This window comes from Lissotriton helveticus, chromosome 5_1, assembly GCF_964261635.1.
Source record: "Lissotriton helveticus chromosome 5_1, aLisHel1.1, whole genome shotgun sequence".
In the NCBI taxonomy this organism is placed as follows: Eukaryota; Metazoa; Chordata; class Amphibia; order Caudata; family Salamandridae; genus Lissotriton; species Lissotriton helveticus.
In genome coordinates, this window is record NC_136065.1 from 2,112,964,806 (window position 1) to 2,112,987,460 (window position 22,655).

General features: G+C 50.1%; 1 protein-coding gene across 1 annotated transcript in view; it reads left to right on the plus strand.

Moving 5' to 3' along the window:
- Positions 1–22,655, plus strand: part of DDX31 (DEAD-box helicase 31) — a 227,763-nt gene that overhangs the window by 68,778 nt on the left and 136,330 nt on the right. Inside the window, exon 15 of the mRNA XM_078646174.1 lies at positions 4,042–4,092. Within this exon, the coding sequence (XP_078502300.1) occupies positions 4,042–4,092 (51 nt within the window). The remainder of the gene's footprint in view (positions 1–4,041; positions 4,093–22,655) is intronic.

Here is a 22,655-nt window from a genome sequence, read left to right on the forward strand (position 1 = left end):
CTGCCTTGCACTAGGACCCACGACGCGCTGACCATGACACAGCATCCAGGGGGCCCTTTGCCTGCCTTGCACTAGGACCTACGACGCGCTGACCACGCCACAGGGTCCAGGGGCCCTTTGCCTGCCTTGCACTAGGACCCACGACGCACTGACCACACCACAGCGTCCAGGGGCCCTTTGCCTGCCTTGCATTAGGACCCACGACGCGCTGACCACACCACAGCGTCCAGGGGCCCTCTGCCTGCCTTGCACTACGACCCACGACGCGCTAACCATGACACAGCATCCAGTGCCTCACACTAGGACCCACGACGCACTGACCACACCACAGCGTCCAGGGGCCCTCTGCCTGCCTTGCACTAGGACCCACGATGCACTGACCACGCCACAGCATCTAGGGGGCCTTTTGCCTGCCTTGCACTAGGATCCACGATGCACTGACCCCGCCACAGCGTCCAGGGGCCCTCTGCCTGCCTTGCACTAGCACCCACAGCACGCTGAACAGCGTCCAGGGGCCCTCTGCCTGCCTTGCACTAGGGCCGATGACGCACTGACCACGCCACAGCGTCCAGGGGGCCCTTTGCCTACCTTGCACTAGGTCCCACGACGCACTGACCCTGCCACAGCGTCCAGGGGGTCCTTTGCCTGCCTTGCACTAGGACCCACGACGCACTGACCACGCCACAGCATCCGGGGGGTCCATTACCTGCCTTGCACTAGGACCCACGATGTGCTGAACACACCACCGCGTCGATGGGCCCTTTGCCTGCCCTTTGCCTGCCTTGCACTAGGACCCACGCCAAACTCACCATGCCACAGTGTCCAGTGCCTCACACTAGGACCCACGATGCACTGACCAAGCCACTGCGTCCAGGGGGCCCTTTGCCTGCCTTGCACTAGCACCCACAACACACTGACAACGCCACAGCATCCACTGGCCCTCTGCCTGCCTTGCATTAGGACCTACGACGCACTGACTACGCCACAGCGTCCAGGGGGCCTTTGCCTGCCTTGTACTAGGTCCCACGACGCACTGACCCCGCCACAGCGTCCAGGGGGCCCTTTGCCTGCCTTGCACTAGCACCCACAGCGTGCTAAACACGCCACAGCGACCAGGGGGGCCTTTGCCTGCCTTGCACTAGCACCCACGGCACACTGACCACGCCACAGCGTCCAGGGGCCCTCTGCCTGCCTTGCACTAGGACCCACGGCACACTGACCACGCCACAGCGTCCAGGGGGCCCTTTGCCTGCCTTACACTAGGTCCCACGTTGCACTGACCCCGTCACAGCGTCCAGGGGGTCCTTTGCCTGCCTTGCACTAGGACGCACGACGCGCTGAACACGCTACAGCGTCCAGGGCGCCCTTTACCTGCCTTGCACTAGGACGCACGACGCATTGACCACGCCACAGCGTCCAGGGGGCCCTTTGCCTGCCTTGCACTAGCACCCACAGCGCGCTGAACACGCCACAGCGTCCAGGGGGCCCTTTGCCTGCCTTGCACCAACACCCACAAAGTACTGACCACGCCACAGCGTCTAGGGGGCCCTTTGCCTGCCTTGCACTAGGACCCACGATGCACTGACCACGCCACAGCATCTAGGGGGCCCTTTGCCTGCCTTGCACTAGGACCGACGACGAACTGACCATGCCACAGCGTCCAGGGGGCCCTTTGCCTGCCTTGCACTAGGACCCACGCCGCACTAACCACACCACAGCATCCAAGTGGCGCTTTGCCTGCCTTGCACTAGGACCGACGACGAACTGACCACGCCACAGCGTCCAGTGCCTTGCACTAGGACCCACAACGCACTAACCACGCCACAGCGTCCAGGGGTCCCTTTGCCTGCCTTGCACTAGGACCTATGACGCACTAACCACGCCACAGCGTCCAGGGGTCCCTTTGCCTGCCTTGCACTAGGACCTATGACGCACTGACCACGCCACAGCGTCCAGTGCCTTGCACTAGGACCCACAACACACTAACCACGCCACAGCATCCAGGGGGTCCTTTGTCTGCCTTGCACTAGGTCCCACGACGCACTGACCCCGCCACAGTGTCCAGCGGGTCCTTTGTCTGCCTTGCACTAGGACCCACAACACACTAACCACGCCACAGCGTCCAGGGGTCCCTTTGCCTGCCTTGCACTAGGACCTACGACGCACTGACCACGCCACAGCGTCCAGTGCCTTGCACTAGCACCCATAGCGCGCTGAACACGCCACAGCGTCCAGGGTCCCTTTGCCTGCCTTGCACTAGGACCCACGACGCGCTGACGGTTTGTAGAAGGCGGTCGATTTTAAATATCCTTCTTTTGCTTTGATTCTGCTCACGGGTTTTGCTGAAAAGTGTTATAAATTCCAGTGTGTGCACATTCCTGATATCGGTGTGACCTGGGAGCACAACTGAAATGTATGCATTTGAATTATGTGGGCCCCGTTCTGACAACCTCATTGCATCGCGTAAGGGTTCTGGGGTGAAATAGGGTTTCTCCCAATTGTTCATATTATTGATGTAATTTTAACACTGTTGGAAATATTGCTATCCGCTCAAGGCCCAAGTGTGATTTATGCCCAGAAATGCATGATGTTCATGTTGTGTTAATGTGTTTGTTGAATACAATCTTTATTTATATACACCACGTGTGAAGTCACTTGTGTGACACTCAGTGTATTCATTGTGTGAGAGTGCTGTGCCAATGCTTTACACATTGCCTCTGTGATAATCCTAACTGCTCAGCGCCAAGGGAGAGCGCAGTAATACAGTGAGTGTAATCACCCGCACCTGACGGGATTGGTAGGTTCTCGTATACAAATAGACGGTGCACCAGAGAAGAATATCCAAGAGCTCCAATTCGTGTTACACAATTCCTTTATTGAATTCCAATAAAAAACACTCCTCAGCCAACGCGTTTCGTTCACAAGGAACTTCGTCAGGGCTATTTTATAAAGATGAATTCCCTGTACATGTGTCCATTATTTAAATCTGAAAAGAGTATATAGCCGGCCACTTGATAGAAGGCCTACGATTTTAGTGGGCAATATTTATAATATATTACGAGAGGATCTTATATTTGAGCCGACAACAGATAGAACTCCCGCCGTATGATAGCTTTGGGAACAGTTCAAGTCACGGTCACCCACTCGCAATTCCGGTCGTCAGGTAAGTGAAGAGAGCTCTCTACAGGGAATACCTCTTTATAAAATAGCCCTGACGAAGTTCCTTATGAACGAAACGCGTTGGCTGAGGAGTGTTTTTTTATTGGAATTCAATAAAGGAATTGTGTAACACGAATTGGAGCTCTTGGATATTCTTCTCTGGTGCACCGTCCATTTGTATACGATTGTTCGGATCTGCTTAGCAGTAGGGTGTTGGTTCGGCACACTCTGGACGCATTGTGCACAGGACATTGACACATGTATCATACTCTGTAAGTAATTGTGCATAACCTTTGTCAGCCGTTCTTGCTTCTTTGTATTGGATTGGTAGGTTCTACCTGGCTTGGGCACCACCTCAGCCAACCAGAAAGTGCCAGTTCCAACAAAGCCCTGTTACTAAAACCAAATGGGATCACAAGTGGGACAAATGATTCATTTACTAAATGTTGTGGTCTTGACAGACCTCGCATGCAAGGGGTGGTAAATTATGAAAAACACATGAAACTCATGAATGTCACCTTCTAAAGTGTCCTGAGGTACCCTAAGCGCTCCATCTTTCTGTACTACTCATTTTTGTACTTTTTATTTGAAGGTTTGATGACACAGGTCTTCAATTAGCTAGAGTTGTTGGTAGCCAGACCTAATACATATTGATTACATTACACCTCCAGAGATAGACAATGCTAGCACACCAGCCGCCATTTTCATTCTGTCATATGCGGAACCCCCGTCACCGGTTTCCAACCCTAGATGGCCCTAGTTAAGATGCATACAACACAAGCCCTGCCCCCAAGTGGATGAGCACACGCCCCCTTGCAAGGTGGGGGCTTTGGTACAGGCCCCCAAGTTCTGAGCTCACTGGGCTTCATGTTTCTTTTGCAGGATGTCGCAGCGCGTGGCCTGGACCTGCCTCATGTGACGTGGATTGTACAGGTATGTTGCTTCCTGGTGTGGTCATGCGTTGACCGAGAACTCACACGTGACCATGTGAAGTTAGTTTGTAGCACTATAGTTATGGGTGAATTTGTGAATAAATCAAAAACATGTTTCCTGCTCGTCTGCACCCTGAATCACCTTAAACAAATTAGAACTTTGGGCTAAAACTGCCTTTAATATAATATGCGTGTGTTTAGCACAATGTTCGCTGGGGGTCCCTCATTACCGCGTTTGGATCACTTGTGCACATTTACAAGCACCCACAAACTCTTCACTTGAACTCTAACAGTTACTCCTTGTGACGCAAAACCTAGGCTCGCTCCCACTGCTTGGGCTTGTACACTCCAATAGATCAATAGCTGTTTATTGGATTAGTCGTATCACATAAGCTGCATGAAAAGATTTATTTATTTATTATTTAAATTTATAAGGCGCACAACTACCCAAGGGTTTCCCGGCGCCGCCTGAAAGGACCAAAAGAAAGAAAGAGGGAAACTTATTGGTTGAAAAGCCAAGTCTTCAATGCCCTGCGAAGATGAATAAAGGTAGTCTCTTGTCTAAGCGATAAGGGAAGGGAATTCCACAAAGTAGGGCTCAGGCAGGAGAAGGATCTACCGCCTATAAGAGACAATCTGTGCCTAGGCACCGTAAATCGCGACTGAGTGGATGAACGAAGAGAGCGAGCTGGGGCATATTGATGGACAATAGTATGTAAGTATTCAGGGCCCTTGCCGGTTTTGATTTTAAAAATATAGGTTAAAGCCTTATCCCAGATGAGATACTCAGTGCAAAAAGTGATGAGTTCTGCTAGATAAGGATGATGCTTTTAAAAAAAGAAAATTGTCTGAATGCGTTTAATATTAATCATCTGTGCTTATTCACATCCCGTCATAATCTGGATCTTAGACTGTCCGAGCAGCCGCCCCAAGCCTCCCCAGGAGCCCTCTGTGGTGTGGACTTGTCCAGTTTTCATTCCCATCCTTCATCCAGCTTATGGAGGATGGGCCTCTTCTGTTGGAAAGATTTAAGAAGTCCCCCCCTCCCCCTTTAGAGTGTTTCCTGTTTCCAAAGGGAGCCTCACTCACTTCTGGTCCTATGAATTGATGGAGTTGACTCTCATTACCCTCTGGGAGTGTGAATAGATGCCTGAGAGGCCTATTCTTGGGATGCTTGGACAGTTACTGGGAGAGATCCTGTCTGAATACTGTCCCAGGTTACTGCCCCCTGATACACTCCATTGGGATTACTGCGGTGTCGGTGGTAGTAAAGTCGAGCAGTCAAGGCATACTCTAGGAGGCCAGTAAACCATTGTTCAGCTGGTGCTATGACTTCCCTGAAGAATGCCAGATTACTTGTATCTAACTCAGGTTCCACAGTTAAAACAAAAATAAACAAATATGGCCAATTTGTGCTGGCACGCTCTGGGGCTGAGATCATACCTCAAACTTACTTATCACATTTACCCCAAGGCGACACAGAACCAGATGACCCTGGGCCCTTGAGTAACTTTCAGAGTTGGCTATATTAGTGCCTATGGCTTGAGCTCTGAGAACCGCTTTTATCTGTTGCAGTGTTTGCCCGGTACCCCTCAGTCTTTGTTCAGAAAAGGGATATTAGAGTAACATAGGTTTGTGTGGGGCCACACGGCGAGTGCAGGCTGGCAGCAGTAGGTATATTTGGTGGAACGCTGCAGCGAGAGCTCGGCTGTGGGTCATGTTTACCCTACTGTCATTCAATGGTAGTAGGAGCCTACTCTTCTGGGTGCCATTGGATGATAACATCCCAATGTCTCCTTAATACATTTTATTTTTCTGACATGGTTGTTGAACTAGCAGTTTTTTTAACCCTTTTGTAAGTTAAATTTTTGAGGATGTCATCTGACCAAGGGCTACCCCAAATGTACCTTCCAGGTGGCTAAGAATCACGGTCTAAGATCTTTCGATTCCTGCTTGCTGGACTCAGTGGCCGCTGGGCAGTGGACGGCCAGGTTTGGAGCGCTTTAATCTGCAGTTAAGAGCTAATGTGCACATTGCCTCCCAACAGGCCGATGGTCTGATATCGAAGACAGTGCAGGTAGGTAGGTAGGTAGGCCGTGGTTTGACTAGCTCTATCATTTTAGCATACTCCTCTGGGTTTGCTGTCCCCTACGTAAATTAGGAATTTTACATGTCCCTGCATTCCTTTTGGATGGCATCTGACTTGAACTCTCATTAATAAATATCTGCGTTCCTTGTAAATCGTATCTGGATTTATTTGAAGGAACTGTCCTGCCAGTAACTGTGGAATATTAGTAACATCCAACGCCCATTCTATACTATGTGTATGCTCCAACCTGAGAAAAGTGCGGTCATCCAGGACATCTCATCTGGGCTGGCCTTACAAACGTTCTCTGTTTATTAACATCACAACTGTTTTCCTAGGTCCGGAGTAAATGACACACATAAATGTGGTACTTATCTTCACTTTGAAGTAGACATGGATTGGATTAGATGCCGATTTATAGAGCGCGTGGTTACCCTGGGGCGTCCCAGCGCTACAGAACTCAGACTACTACTACAGACGGAAGGTGGAGTCAAAGGCTCTAAGGGAACAGGAAGGTTTTTAGGAGCTTACGAAAGCGAAGAAGATTAGGTTCAACTCCTAGCTTGAGTGGTAAGGAATTCCACAGGGTGGCTGCGTTGATGGAGAACCTCCGTCCACCTGATCGTGCCCTTTTTACTCTGTGGACTTTGGCTCGTCCTTCATGATCTGAGCGAAGGGGCCTATTAGCTTTATAGGGGAGCACTAGGTCCTTCAGAATGGGGGGGGGGGCATTGCCTTGTAGTAATTTGTGAGTGATACCGAGGGATTTAAACTTTATCCTCTCGCGGACAGGTAACCAGTGCAGCATTCTAAGGGCTGGTTTTGCTGATGACCTTGCTCGTGTACCTGTTAGCAGCCTAGTTGCGGAATTCTGTATATGTTGTAACTTATTGATAGTAGCTTCAGGAGCACCCAGGTATAAGGCGTTGCTGAAGTCCAGCCTTGAAAGGATCAGACCCTGAATCAAAAGTTTCTTTGAGGGAGGGGGAAGAGGAGGAAGAACCTTTCGAACTGAACGAAGCAAGCCAAAACAGATCCCTGCAGTTTTCTTAGCTTGAACTAACATCGGACCTGGAAGATTGCAACTGGTGTCACAGAAGCAGATTAACTCCCATCCTGCTCAGTACCACCTCCTCTAGCTTACTCTGAAACTTGAACAACTTCTCACATCCAGTATGTGTTACATTTGACTTCGCAACTCTTTGGTGCTTCACCTACCACAGGCTAACCTGTGATAAATTTGTTGGGGTTTCTATGCTTTCTTGAGTACCTAGTTACATATCCTAACCCATGCACACAATGAGCATCGAAAACAACCCTTTTGGTAAAAAAAAAGGTTAACCCGCACTCTAAAGAATGGTGTCTTCTTACTCCACCAGTATCCCTTTACTCTACCAGTATCCAACCATCTGTCTGTTAACAGAGTGGGTGAAGACTTCACTGCTGCCCTCTACTTGAACCCTAACACGGTGACATTCCCTTCTCAGGGCATTGCCCAGTTGTAATGGATTATCTTGTTTCATAACAAACTTGCAAACTGTTTAGTGATGTAGCGTGTTGACTTTGTTTTGTGCGAACATCTGTTTTGTAATGTCACGTGTTGACTTTGTTTTGTGCGAACATCTGTTTTGTAATGTCACGTGTTGACTTTGTATTGTGCGAACATCTGTTTTGTGAGGTATCTTGTTGGCCATGTATTGACCCTACAGGTGAAAGCTTCAGCAAAATAATTGCTTTTCATTGACTCAACATAGAGAAAAGATCAAAGTTTCCTCCTCTATGTTTAAAAGGTCTCAAGAGCAAATCTATAGTATTCATTCTCTGTATTTACACTGCTTCATGTTCTTTGGCTTTAGTAGTGTTTTCTTGCGTCAGCCCTCAATCAGTTTTGGGCTTTGAACTACCCGGCTTGACCAAGATAATGAATCTGCAGGCAGCAAGTAAAACAAATGGCTCCCACAAACACTAGGCCTACTTGGAGGGGATTAAGTGTTTGCCTGGTAGAGAGTGAGGTTGGGGGAGAAATCTACATGGGCTGATTGGCTGTCACCTCACTGAGCAGCCTGGTCATGCCTTCTTCATAGGGACAAAGGGGGGGCAGGTAGACTGCAGGTAACCAGTGTCACCGGCCTGAGCATCACTGACACCAGGCACAGTTCCGATAGTTTTGTTGGATTCGAAAGCTCAACCTCTACTCATTGGCCATCGACATTCTGCCCATTCCAGCCCAGAAACATACAACCACTATGATGAGGACGATGGTAACTAGGGAGGTGATTTTTATGACTAAAGGGACATATGACAGTGGTCTGAACACATCACCAGATACTGGATTATATTCCAAATCAAGCAGTGGCTACTCACGACTCCGCCTCCTTCGCCATTGTGCTCAGGAGGGCGGTAAAGGTCCTGGACCTCGGTCTTCTCATGCAAGAAGTGAAAGCAAATGTCCTCACTGAGGCCCTCAACCCAGCTTAGGCCAAACCCAAGAGCCTTTACTGCCTTTCAACGGGGCCCTCATTGACATCCTGGAGGGCATCTGGGCAGCACCAGGATTCTACCCGCTGTGAACAGGCAGGTGTCAAGATGACCCAGGTCTGCTCCTGGGGACCCGGATTTCATGTTGTAGAGCATGATAGTACAGGGTGCCAGAATTCATTTGCCTTCCCTATGACTCCACCTGAACGAGAATCCAAATGGTTGGAAAAATGTGCAAAGAGAAAGTTCTTCCGTGCCAGTCATGCCCTTGGGTCTATCAACACCTCATGCATCCTCGGTATGTCGCCCACACGTTGTGAGACCGAGTGGCTGACGTCTTGCCAGCTGTCTCAGAAGACATCAAACCGAGCTTGCAGCGTCTTATTTGTGATGGCAACGCGCAGTGAGGTACACAATACACACCTGGTTGGACACTACTAACTGCCTGGGTATGGCAGTCGGAACCAGCATGGTGCTTTGGCGCCACACATGGATTAGCTCCACAGAGTTTTGCTGATGTACAGCATTCCCTAATGGACATGCCCTTTGATGGTTCTAGGCTTTTTGGAGCAAAGGTTGACTTAGCCTTAGAGAGATTTAAAGAGAGCAAGGGCATCGCCCGCCCTTTCGAGGTTTCTGTAGGGGCTAGCTACAGGGGCAGCGACAGTATGTGCCTCAGCCGGAAAAAGACTTGTTGTCCTTTCGAGCGCGAAGCTGGGGAGTAATTGGAGTGTGTCCAGGCTCGCAGGGGCAACATACAACTCAAACTCCCTCCCCAGGTGGACCACGTGAGGTGGGACATGTGGGCTCTGAAGAAATCCTTGTGCTCAGCACCAGAGCAACCTAGCAGATCCCATCCCGGTGTCAAAGAAGACTGAAAGATCTGCATTGGTGGGTGCTTGATTGCGATTGGACTGGCAGTAGACCCCTCTCTCTATCGTACCCAGAGATAACGGTTGTGATGGATGCTTTGTTGCTGGGGTAGGGAGGCCATCTGGGAGAGGTGGAGATCAGAGCACTCTGGTCTCCGGCGGAGACTCGCTTCCACAACAACTTGACAGAGTTCGAGAGATTTGCTTGACACTGAAAGCGTATCAAGGGAGAACAGCAGCAGATACAGACATCACTACCGCCATGTGTTATTGCAGGGTGGTGTTGTGGGTGCTGTGTCTGGAGGCCCAGCGTCTCTAAGTGACGTCTCAGGGCATCTGCCTGACTGTTCAGCATGTCGCAGGATCTTTAAACGCCAGGGCGGATGAACTCAGCTGATGTTGCCTAGTGGACCACGAATGGCACTTAGACTCTGAGGAGGCCTAGGGCATCTTCCAGCATTGGTGAGAGCCCTGGCTCGACTTATTCACCACCACAGAGAATGTGCAGTGTCCAAACGTGTGCGCATTGGAGTTCCTAAAGAAGTCTTCTCACAGAGACTTTTTCCAACAGCATTGGGGTTCGGGACTCCTTTATGCCTTTCCGCTCCCCCATCCTCCGCCTAGAATTTTGAAATGGATCAAGAGAGGTCAGACCCTAGTCATCCTATTGGTCTCAGACTGGGCGAGGCGAAGGTGGTAGCCGAAACTTCTGGTGATGGGCATTTGTTCTTGGGCCCGGCTGCCCCTTCGGGAGGACGACCTCTTGTCTCAGCAGCAAGGCCGAGTCTTGCACTCAAGCCCGCACAACTTACACCTCCATGTGTGTAGGTTAAGCACAGGCAGCTGATGGCTTTCAAGCTTCCTCCTGAAGTAGTTGGTGTCATCTTGTATGCCAAGCGTCCATCCACAAAATCTGTCCATGCAGTATGCGGGAAGAAGTTTGTTGTTCGACGTTCTCCTGAAACATCCAAAACCTCAATGCACCGTTATCGGATGTTCTTCTGTTTTGTCCTTGGCCCAGCAAGGCCTTGCTTTGGCAACAGTTAAATGTTACCTTTTAGCCTTCCTGCATTTACCTGATCAGCCGTCCCTTTTCGAGTCACCTGTTGTGACGGAGCTTTTTGAAAGGGCTGGTCCACATGCTCCCACCAACTTGATTTGTGATGCCGCAGTGGGACGTTAACTTGCCTGATGTGCACTCCTTGTGGACCTGTGCACAGTTGTCCTCTTTGCCTTCCTGTAAAAAGTTCAATCGGGTCGGGGACAATCGATATTTGCCCGGCGGTATTGCCTCTGTGACCCTCTAGTTATTTAAATCAATGAAGAGGCAGGCGCTGGAGACTGGAAAGCAGGAAACAAGGTTTTTATTCTCTCCGGAGGAGAACACAACGAAACGGACAGAAGGTATCGTTCTGAGGTGCTCTAACTGTATTTCTGAGGCCTGGCCTCTTATACCCACATTTATGACTTTATTGTAGATTACACATACATGTTAAAGCTTTGATGTACGGAAAAGACATTCTCGGAACTCCCCTTTGGGCCCGTTCCCACACACATTTACAGTTGAAGTCCCCACCCTAGTCACAACAGGTGATGAGCATCGCGCAGCTGGATAATCCGCCGATTCACGGAATGTGGGGAGTTTGATCGGATCTCATGGGGTGGGGGCTTTGATCAACCCGGGGATTCTTTGATGGGGGAAGCTTTCTATTGTACGGGGAGGGGCAAGGATGGTATCGGCAGAGCTGGGTGTCGGCTTGGGAACGGGGAGGACAAAACGGGCACACGGGGAAAAAGGGGGTTTGCATCTAAGGGCCGGAGATCATGAAAGGAAAGCAGGGAGGTGTCGCGCTGGGAACAGGATGAGGGCCTGGGGCAGAGCAGCGCCGAAGAGGGGTTTATGACTCAAGGCAGGTGCAAGCAGGGGGTGGTCAGCGTGCAGGCTTAGTGAAGGCAAAGGGCTATGTCAGGGGCCAGCGGCATGCAAAAGGGTTTGTTCTGATCGGGGCATCTTAAAATGGCGGGCGCGCACGACAAAAGTGTGGCATCAGGGGAAGAGGCAAGATGGCGCAGATAATGTGCACCAAAACGCACTAATTTTCCACAGTCCTCCCTTTAACATATTCAAGACATCTTGCTGGTTCATTTTCTATTCTGTTCTACTGTGGTGAGCATGAGAAAGAAAACGGTAGGAACCCTAGATGAAAAAGAGTTGTAAACAATACATTTTGAGGTTTCTAGTTTTTAGGAGGTGCACCTATTTGATAAACTTTGATAAATTTGTTCAGCAGGAAAGTCATAGGAATGAAATACAAAAACGGCGAGCAGCAAGTACATATCATAACGTGAACTGGCAGGTTAATACATATTTCAGATTCGGATTGGAGCAGGATCAATACAATGGCGGCTGGGAGAGAAATGAGGCATAAAAAAACGGTGATTGAGGATGTCAAATGTTCGAAGTTTTATGAGTTCTCATTGTTCTTTGTGGTCTTTCGTTGGCGCTGTTGAGCACCGGCGGTGGAGCTACAAGTCCAGCTCTGTTCTAAGTTCTGCGTTGCAGGGCACGACCCTTTCCTCGCGTTTCTGGTCGGAAAGGTCCTTTTCGCCCTGTGTCCTTTGAGGTGATTGTCAGAAAGTTCCGATGGAAGAAGAGCGTTCAAAACAGTCCATAGGGTAGGTCAGAGGAAAAAGGGGGATGGAGCAAGGCCAAATTGGGAACAAACTAGGGGAACGAGAGACTTCAAATAGGCGGGCGTGTGACGGAATTCAGAGAGCGGGGACTTGTCGACAGGCACTGGACGTCGAGCAGGGGCATCAGGTCGACCCTTTCTTTTCATGCTGTCGAAAACAGTGCCTCGTCCTGCAGCTCTTTTCAGTCGTGGTCTCGCCTTGGCTAATGTCGCAGGTGTTCCTTAGTCTGCAGTCGGGCCTCGTGCTCCCACATCCGGTCCTTCTCTCCTCCAACAGCAGTACCCTTAAACAAGTTTGAAAAGACAGTCTTTAGAAAATTTGCAGATGAAGATAATCAAAAAGTCTATTTCTCTCCCAGCTCCAGGCAAAGAATGAAAATGTCCGTTATATTTAATGTTCACAACTGGCATATGAATGACCGGTGGCGGACCTGTTGGATTTACTATGACTTTCCTTCATAATTATTTATTACAGGCATGACAGTTCATCTGATGGTAACCCACCTTCGGGAGACAAATCTGGCAAAGATATGCCGTTCTCTAGAGTTTTACATTTACAAAAGGGTACAGTGAGTCGTCAACATGGTACTACACAGGTATTTTGCTGAGAGACGAACATGGCTAAACATTTCCTTTCTATCGGTGCATCCTGTTTTTCAACTACTGCGGGGTTCATTTTGATGATTTCTTTACCTTGGTCTAGTCTGTTAACCTTGTAAAACATCATTCTGGGTCCTACGTAACCTTTTACAGCCCGGTTACTTAACTAGGAAGGACAGGGGTTTTATGGGAAACAACCAGGGACATAGACAGGGGGGTAACGGGGGTGGTCACTTTTCCGGTTTGGGTATTGCGACAATTCGGGGAGGGGAGGGTCGCGTATTCTGAGGTCCTTGTTTTATACTATAGGAGCCGTTTGACATGTAGTTCCCTTATTTCGGGTCAGATTAGGGAACCTCTGTCGTCTTACCTGTCCTTTCCCTTACGGCCCAACCTGGGTTCATTGACTTCTAGCGGAAAAGGAGAGGTAATGACGCGGCTTCAGGGTGATTGTATTAGAGACAAGTTTTTGTGCAAATACTGACGGTATTTGAAGCCAATTAGGTGGTGTGCTAGGGGTGGCAATCTGCCAATTTCGGGGCTAACCACTCGGAAGAGTGGTAGTGCAAAAATAGAGAGAGTGAGAGAGAGAGAGAGAGAGAGAGAGAGAGAGAGAGAGAGAGTGCAACGGCAGGCTAAATAGTACACGTGCAACAGAGAGGGTGGCAGTGTATTCAAGAAAGGCTATTTAGTGCATTACACAGTAAAGGGTATTCACGAGTCCGCGTTAGAATCTTGTAATCATGCAGTTTGAGCATTAGACAGGGTAGAGGGGACGTGCTTTGAGAAAAGGAAAGAAGAAAAAAAGGAGGTACCATTCTGTCGCACTTTCTCGCATTCCCGGTCCTTTGACCAGTTGGGTCAACGCCTCAGTCACACACACACACATTCCCTCACAGTTTCGCATCATACGTGACATGGGTTCATTCGTCCGGTCTGGTTTAAGGGTGATCACTTTCTATCAAGTTGTGCTAATTTTCCGGGTCTGTTCGATACGTGAGTAGTTTGCAGGCGTGCTTAGACACCACCTTGCGGCGCTAGTCCGCTTCGTGTATTAGACGTGGCAAGGCTTCAGATCTTCGCCACACCTCGGCTGTAATCTCTGATGTAACCTGCAGAAGGAGGAAAAAGGGGGGGTGGGGTGGGGGAGACAGCATTCGCGCGCATTCAAATACATGGATTCATAAGTCCTTTACTTACCTCTTACTCGTCTTTCCTCCTTGGGGCAGGGTCCCCGGGGATATGGTTTCCGGAGTCGAGGGGGGGTAGTGTGTTCATGTAGGGCGTGTGCGGGGAAACATAAAAAGGAAACCAGAGGTGCCTAGTGCGAGGTATCTAGTCAAAGGATATATCTCACTATCGGGATCCTTAAACCTCTTTCAACGCCGTGGCGTTCTAAAGTTCTTCGGTTCTTGGGTCCCTGCTACTTTGGAACGTTGTACTTTATAATATTTACATTATTTCATTTCACCCTCCTTTTACATTCCCTCATTTACACCATTAGTTTTACCCATCCTTGGAAGTCAAGGTCTTCCTCTACGCGAGAGTTCATGAGTCAGTCGCGTACTTTGAAGGCGGAGTGTCGTGTTGTCGATCCGATCCGTCCTCCAGGGCTGGGCAACCATCTTCTTTTAACCTTAAAGAGAGAGCAGAGTAGGGTGCACAGAAAAAGAACTTTCCCACCGATCCCACATTTTTAAAATAAAGCATGCAATACCCGTCCATAGTTTCAAAGACTTTATTTTGCAAAATCATTTCAGCATATGGATTAGGAGGGTGTGGTCGTATTTGGCCGGTCGTGGTAATGGCTAAAGTGCGTACAGTGGGGGGTGTCGTTTGCAGCAATAAAAACATCGGAAAGTTTTACTCATTCATTTGTAAGAGACTAAAACGTCTATTAATTGGCTGGGGGTTCGGGGGCATATATTTTCATAATTTAGAAGCATAATCATAACAGTTGTAATCAGATTTCCTATATGCATACCGTACGTGTGCGTCGTAAATGGGGTTTACATCAGTTATAAAAATATAATACATTGTACATTCGTAATCAACATTTGTAACGGGGATCTTTTCACACTATTCGTCGAGTGAGTTCTCTTCGTCTTTTCTAGCCAAGTGTACAAAGGATCATATAAAATCTCAGAACATCAAGTTTATATTAGTGCGAAGGAACACCACGAGGTGTTCGTAAGTTCCGATTGATACCAGCGCCATTTTGGGCGGGGCCGGCACAGTCCGGAAGCAGCATCAGGGGGAAATGTTTCCATTACTGGCAGTTTGGACCAGAGTCCTTTTCGGCAGTTCTAGAATTCACGCTAACAGAAGGTGTGGCAATGTCATGTTTGTTTCGTTGGCGATCGAGGCAGCCGTCCCTTACCGGAAACCTGCAAAGGCCGAAGGTTCCGCCGGGGACCTTTGTATGATCTTCAAGGCTGCGGAGATGCTGTCGGAGATGGGGGCTCGTGCTCCATGGGACAAATGTTCGAGTTATACGGCTGGCCAAAGTTACTCTAGTGGCCGGGGCCCGCCTTCCAGCGGATCCAGACGCCATTTTGAGGCCCTACAGGGGCCACTCTCGTCGAGTTTGCAAGAATGGAAGAGACCCTTCGGAGTGAAAGGAAGAGGTCCCTGTTTTGTGAGAGCGGGACGTTCAGCTGGGGTGCAGCTGTGATGCCCCCACCTGGGGGGCGAGGGAGACTCGTTCACATCGTCTCCTTCTCCCGGTGCACTCCATGCCGCTCCTTTTCATCGCCCCGCATGAAGGCCTCTCCACATCCGGTGTTCCCCAAGTGCCACCATTGTACGTTCGGTGCTGCGCAAATACTGGGGTGCCACCATTGTACGTTCGGTGCTGCGCAAGTACTGGGGTGCCACCATGGTGTGTCCGGTGCTGTGGAAGTATGGGCACCATCGCCTGACTGGGGGTGTTCGGCGTCGGGCTGGGGGCTGGGAAACCTCCTACCGGTGGAGGTGGGGAGAGGCTCGTCCGCGTCGCCTTTCCCTCCCAGCCCAACTTGGACAAATTGTTGTGGAGGTACGTGCAGGACATCCCGCCGTCCAGGACTGCTGCGGCTGTGACGGAAGAGAAAAGGAAGAGGTGCCTCGTTCTCCTTTGGACATGTGGCGGGACTACCTTAGTCTTTCCAGGCCCGTTGCGGCCGGCCAAGGAGACATGTGGCGGGACTACCTGCAAATGCCCCGGCTGCGGGCTCCTGCCTCTCCTCCGGCTCCCCCATACGTTAAGATTTCCTGACCAAGAGTTGGCGGCGGGGCTCGCCTTATATGGGTTGCCGTTGGTTGGGCGTAGCCGTAACCCTGCCTTACTTTGGAAGGTTCCAGAATGGGGGGGGGCGAATGTTCTGTTTGACTTTCATTTTCTACAGTTTATCGTTATTATTCCTTGTTTGTTGTGTTAAATTAAAAGTTCAAGTTTATGAATGGTCTACGGATTTTGTTTTACCATTTCTTTCTTTTCCAGGTTGCTTTTATGCTAAGTTTCTGCTAACAGAGGTCGAGTAACACGGAAACACGTGTAGAGGGATGACGCAGATTTGTATATTACATACACACGAACTCAGACGGGGGACAGTACAAGTACGACATACAAAGACCCAAGACAAATATAAAAACAGTTATTGGTCATAATTATCTCTTTCCGTCTGTGAATTTTAAACGAGGCTGGGTTCCCGTCTTGACATTGCCCGACCTAGGAGAACTTGAGCATGCCGCTGAGATTTTCCTGGCGAAATCTGTGCCATCGGGCATAATCAAACGTGGTGGTTCTGTCTGGTCTGTCTATGTAAGTCGGGTTCTTCTCTGTCTCGCGCCTTTTCTCGTACTGTCGGTCTGTCGTTCTTGTCGGCCCTTTGCCTTTACTCACGCTCAGTAGAGTCGGGCATTGGGCTTTCCAGTGTCCGACATACCTACAAAAAGCGCATTGGTCTGACCCTAAGTCTGGTCGTCCTTTGCATAGTGTCGGGGGATAAGTTGTGGGTAGCGGTGTCCTGGGGTTGTCCTGTCGGTATATTTCCCTACTTGGTTTATCCTCGTCTTTTCTCTGTCGTTTCGTAGCCTCTCTGCGCCACATACCGAGACTGTCGAGCATAATTGGCGTCGTCTTATTATTTCGAAGGGCTATTTCTAACGTTTCTATTTTATCAAGGTCAAAGGATCCTGCCAGTGGCCACTGTTTGTCTTGGCTATCTTCGGTATACCTGTGCCATAATTTATTATAAGCTATGGTGACTAACCCATAGTTTATGAACATGTCCTTATTAGGGGTGCCTTCTAGTGGAGCTATATGGTCCACCTCTAACACCCGGTCCGGGCTAAACAGGCTATTTATCAGTGGGGAGAAGACAGACATGACGGCTCGTAACGAGGGACTAAAAAGTCAGCACTGCCTATCTTATCACTAGGTGCAAAGACTAGACAGAATATTTCTATTCTACGTTGTTTGCAGGTAGTGAATACCTCATGGATCAAAAAAAATATAAAACCAAACGACCAATAAATAACAATGGGGAGAATGAGTAGGTCCGCAAAGATCTGCGTTACCTACCCTTTTCACTATCTGCAAAAAGGGTGGTCTCTTCCCTGCTTGCAGACAGGGAATCTCCAGGAAACAATAGTTTTGTGAACAACAGTTCAGTTTCAAGCAATTATTGAGTGGGGGAGAAAAAGAACAAGCACGGCTGCTACCCTACCTATCCTCCACTGCTTGCAAAGGGAGAGAGAGCCTGTTGTTTCTCCGTTTGCAGACAGTGAATCTCCAAATAAAAATAAACAGAGCAATACTAGTATTTTGAACAATCAAGCAATCAAACAAATTTTTTCGCAACTTGTCGTGGCAACACGACCTTACCCGGACCATGTGGACAGTTTCTTGTCTTCCGAATCCAGCGCCCGATCGTCCTCTTTTTCTCGTATTTCTCACGGCACTCCTGATGGTTCCCAGTCAGGACCGTAGATCACTCGAGAGAGGTCTGTTCGGAACTAGTGAAGTTCGGATGATCGGCTGCCAGACGAGGGTCTATTGGGCAAGAGCTCTCCCGATCGTTGCAGTCGTTCACTCTGTCGTCGGGACCTCTCCCACTGGATCCACGAGTCGCTGATGGGCCCCACGCTTGGGACGCCAATTGTAAAAAGTTCAATCGGGTCGGGGACAATCGATATTTGCCCGGCGGTATTGCCTCTGTGACCCTCTAGTTATTTAAATCAATGAAGAGGCAGGCGCTGGAGACTGGAAAGCAGGAAACAAGGTTTTTATTCTCTCCGGAGGAGAACACAACGAAACGGACAGAAGGTATCGTTCTGAGGTGCTCTAACTGTATTTCTGAGGCCTGGCCTCTTATACCCACATTTATGACTTTATTGTAGATTACACATACATGTTAAAGCTTTGATGTACGGAAAAGACATTCTCGGAACTCCCCTTTGGGCCCGTTCCCACACACATTTACAGTTGAAGTCCCCACCCTAGTCACAACAGGTGATGAGCATCGCGCAGCTGGATAATCCGCCGATTCACGGAATGTGGGGAGTTTGATCGGATCTCATGGGGTGGGGGCTTTGATCAACCCGGGGATTCTTTGATGGGGGAAGCTTTCTATTGTACGGGGAGGGGCAAGGATGGTATCGGCAGAGCTGGGTGTCGGCTTGGGAACGGGGAGGACAAAACGGGCACACGGGGAAAAAGGGGGTTTGCATCTAAGGGCCGGAGATCATGAAAGGAAAGCAGGGAGGTGTCGCGCTGGGAACAGGATGAGGGCCTGGGGCAGAGCAGCGCCGAAGAGGGGTTTATGACTCAAGGCAGGTGCAAGCAGGGGGTGGTCAGCGTGCAGGCTTAGTGAAGGCAAAGGGCTATGTCAGGGGCCAGCGGCATGCAAAAGGGTTTGTTCTGATCGGGGCATCTTAAAATGGCGGGCGCGCACGACAAAAGTGTGGCATCAGGGGAAGAGGCAAGATGGCGCAGATAATGTTCACCAAAACGCACTAATTTTCCACATTCCAACTATTAAGATGGCTTTTCTCATTGCCAAAACATTGGCTGGATGAGTGAGTAAACTCCAGACTTAAGCAAAAGTAAAGTAAAGTCCACATTTGTAAAGCGCACAATCACCCGTAAGGGTCTCTAGGCGCTGGGGGGCCGTCTGGAAGATTAAGCGAGCTATTGCCCAGAGTCACATGGTGCTGGGCTAACCTGCCGCCGGAGCCGGGGATCGAACCGTGGTCCCCAGATTCCAGCGTCAGTCGCCCTGGCCGCGGCGCCACACCTCTTCCACCATACAGTAGTTCCTCCATTTGCATCTTTATTCCCTGACTAAAGTGGCAGTCCTGTCCAAGGTAGTCCTGCTCTTCCACATAGGGCTATCCATTCCCATGCCATCCTTCTATGCACGGCCTCATCCAAGGAGGAAGAATCACTCCCCCGCCTTGACCCTTATAGGGTGTTTAGCTTCTTTGTAAACCAAAAAGTACCAACAACTTTTCGTTGCTTTCTCTTACACTTAGAAAGACGAAGTAGTGCAAAAGAGGCCCATCTCGAGATGCACTGTGTTCTGTAAATGTGGGTGTACTTGTAAAGCGCACTGCGACTCCATGGAGTATCCTGGCGCTGAAGACCGCTGGGGAACCCGTCCTGGCTATCCCTGTGAGATGGTCCCTTTCTGGGTATCTCCAAGGTGAAACCAGGCATCCCCGGCGTCTGTGGGGGGCCGTTGTAGAGATGAGGCAAGCTTAATGCCCAGAGTTGCCGAGTGTGTTCCCTGGTTAGAGTAGGCACTGAGGCGAGAATTATCGAGTCCGTTTTGACCCTGGTCCACGACCCTGCCGCGTCGGGAATTGAACCCTGGTCCCGGGCCGTTCTCTGCTTACGGGTCTGCCGCCTCTAACCAGTGAGCCACACCACTCCTTTATGCATCAAGATTTGGTATGGGTTGATCAAGGAATAGACCCCCAGAAGATTTGCTCACTCCATCTGACCAGAGGAAAGGCTGCTACCACTAGGCTGGCACATGGTCAGCCAATATTGGATATTTGCCAGACTGCAACACAGATTTACAAAGCACCATCAGGTCAGGCAGGACGAGCACTTTCCCCATATCTGTTCTGCAAGATTTCTTGGTCTGAGCCATTTTATTTCACCCACCACCGAAGGGGGTGTACTACTTTGGCATCTATTCACAAGGTGAGGGATCTGCGATTTAGAAGCCTCTAGCAGAATAACTAGTTGCTTACCTACCATAAAGCCTTTTCTGGTAAAGACTTTACCTAACCGCATATTCCTCACCCACCCTCCCTCCTCCTCATTCTGTGGAATGCTGTCAAACAGTCCATTAATAAGATGCCAAATCTAATTATCTACAGACTGCGCTATCAGACTTCTATAGCGCCACGTCCGATGATGTGGACAGAGATCAGAAGCAACCAGACGTCTGCTTGTAAAAGTGGTGTATATATGGAAGCCCTGACGGTCTATTCGGGCGGAATGGATCATACGCAGGGCCCCACAATACCCCTAACATGGAGCCACACAATGCCATCTATTTTTATTTTTTATATTTTTATATTTTTGAAGTTTATAGAGCGCACAGCTACCTCCCACTCCATATACTCTCTTCCTGTGTCAAAACGCTATATTGGATAAGTGCGCCATCTTGGTAGAGGTCGCGTAACGTGTGTATACCTGCCGAGTGCCAGGCATCTAAATCTGCCATGGAGGTTGTCCTGTTGCCTCTGGGCATCCCAAGAAGCGGAATCGCTGGTGCATATGGTTTTATGGTTTTGTTATGAACAGGGTGAGAGCAGTACACTGGAAGCCAAGGGCTTGTACCACAGTGGGTCAGACCTCTTTCACAGACCCGTCCTGTGTTACTGTTCACTGGCAGCCAAGGGTTCGTGCCACAGTGGCTCAGCGACTCTGTCCTCTTTCACAGACCCATCCTGTGGTACTGCTCACTGGCAGCCAAGGGTTCGTGCCGCAGTGGCACAGCGACACTGTCCTCTTTCACAGACCCATCCTGTGGTACTGCTCACTGGCAGCCAAGGGATTGTGCCGCAGTGGCTCAGCGACTCTGTCCTCTTTCACAGACCCATCCTGTGGTACTGCTCACTGGCAGCCAAGGGTTCGTGCCGCAGTGGCTCAGCGACTCTGTCCTCTTTCACAGACCCGTCCTGTGGTACTGTTCACTGGCAGCCAAAGGATTGTGCCACAGTGGCTCAGTGACACTGTCCTCTTTCACAGGCCCGTCCTGTGCATTGGCAGCCAAAGGATTGTGCCACAGTGGCTCAGTGACACTGTCCTCTTTCACAGACCCGTCCTGTGGTACTGTTCACTGGCAGCCAAAAGATTGTACCGCAGTGGCTCAGCAACACTGTCCTCTTTCACAGACCCGTCCTATGGTACTGTTCACTGGCAGCCAAAAGATTGTACCGCAGTGGCTCAGCAACACTGTCCTCTTTCACAGACCCGTCCTGTGGTACTGTGCACTGGCAGCCAAGGGTTTGTACCGCAGTGGCACAGCGACACTGTCCTCTTTCACAGACCCATCCTGTGTTACTGTTCACTGGCAGCCCAAGGGTGTGTACCGTAGTGGCTCAGTGACACTGTCCTCTTTCATGGACCCGTCCTGTGGTACTGTTCACTGGCAGCCAAGGGATTGCGCCGCAGTGGCTCAGTGACACTGTCCTCTTTCACGGACCCGTCCTGTGTTACTGTTCACGGTCATCCAAGGGTTTGTACCGCAGTGGGTTAGCGACACTGTCCTCTTTCACAGACCCTTCCTGTGTTACTGTTCACTGGCAGCCAAGGGTTTGTGCCGCAGTGGCTCAGCGACACTGTCCTCTTTCACGGACCCGTCCTGTGTTACTGTTCACGGTCATCCAAGGGTTTGTACCGCAGTGGCTCAGCGACACTGTCCTCTTTCACGGACCCGTCCTGTGTTACTGTTCACGGTCATCCAAGGGTTTGTACCGCAGTGGCTCAGCGACACTGTCCTCTTTCACAGACCCGTCCTGTGGTACTGTTCACTGGCAGCCAAGGGTTTGTGCCGCAGTGGGTCAGCAACACTGTCCTCTTTCACAGACCCGTCCTGTGGTACTGTTCACTGGCAGCCAAGGGTTTGTACCGCAGTGGGTCAGCAACACTGTCCTCTTTCACAGACCCGTCCTGTGGTACTGTTCACTGGCAGCCAAGGGTTTGTGCCGCAGTGGCTCAGTGACACTGTCCTCTTTCACAGACCCGTCCTGTGGTACTGTTCACTGGCAGCCAAGGGTTTATGCCCCAGTGGCTCAGCAACACTGTCCTCTTTCACAGACCCATCCTGTGGTACTGTTTACTGGCAGCCAAGGGTTTGTGCCGCAGTGGCTCAGTGACACTGTCCTCTTTCACGGACCCGTCCTGTGGTACTGTTCACTGGCAACCAATTGGTTTGTCCCCATCCTGTGGTACTGTTCACTGGGAACCCGAGGGTTTGTGCTCCAGTGACTCAGTGGAAGACTGTCTTTGTTGTTGCTGTGTCTTTCTTCCTGTCTCTTCTCTGGCTGTGTGCCCCTGTCTGCCAATACCTGTGTCACTGAGTCGCATTGTTGTTCTTTGTCTGCCTTTCTATCTTCCTGCCTCTTCTATGACATTGTGACCCTGACCGCCTGTTTCACTGAGTCATTGTTCTTGTGTGGTCAGTGTGTCCATGACTTCCTGAAGCTGCCTGTTTCTGACTTTTGTAGTGTGTCTGCCTTTCCATCTCCCTGTCTCTTCCCTGACTGTGACCCTGTCTGTCTCTGCTGGTCACTGAGGCAGAGTGTGTTACATGACTGCCTGATGTTGCCTGCC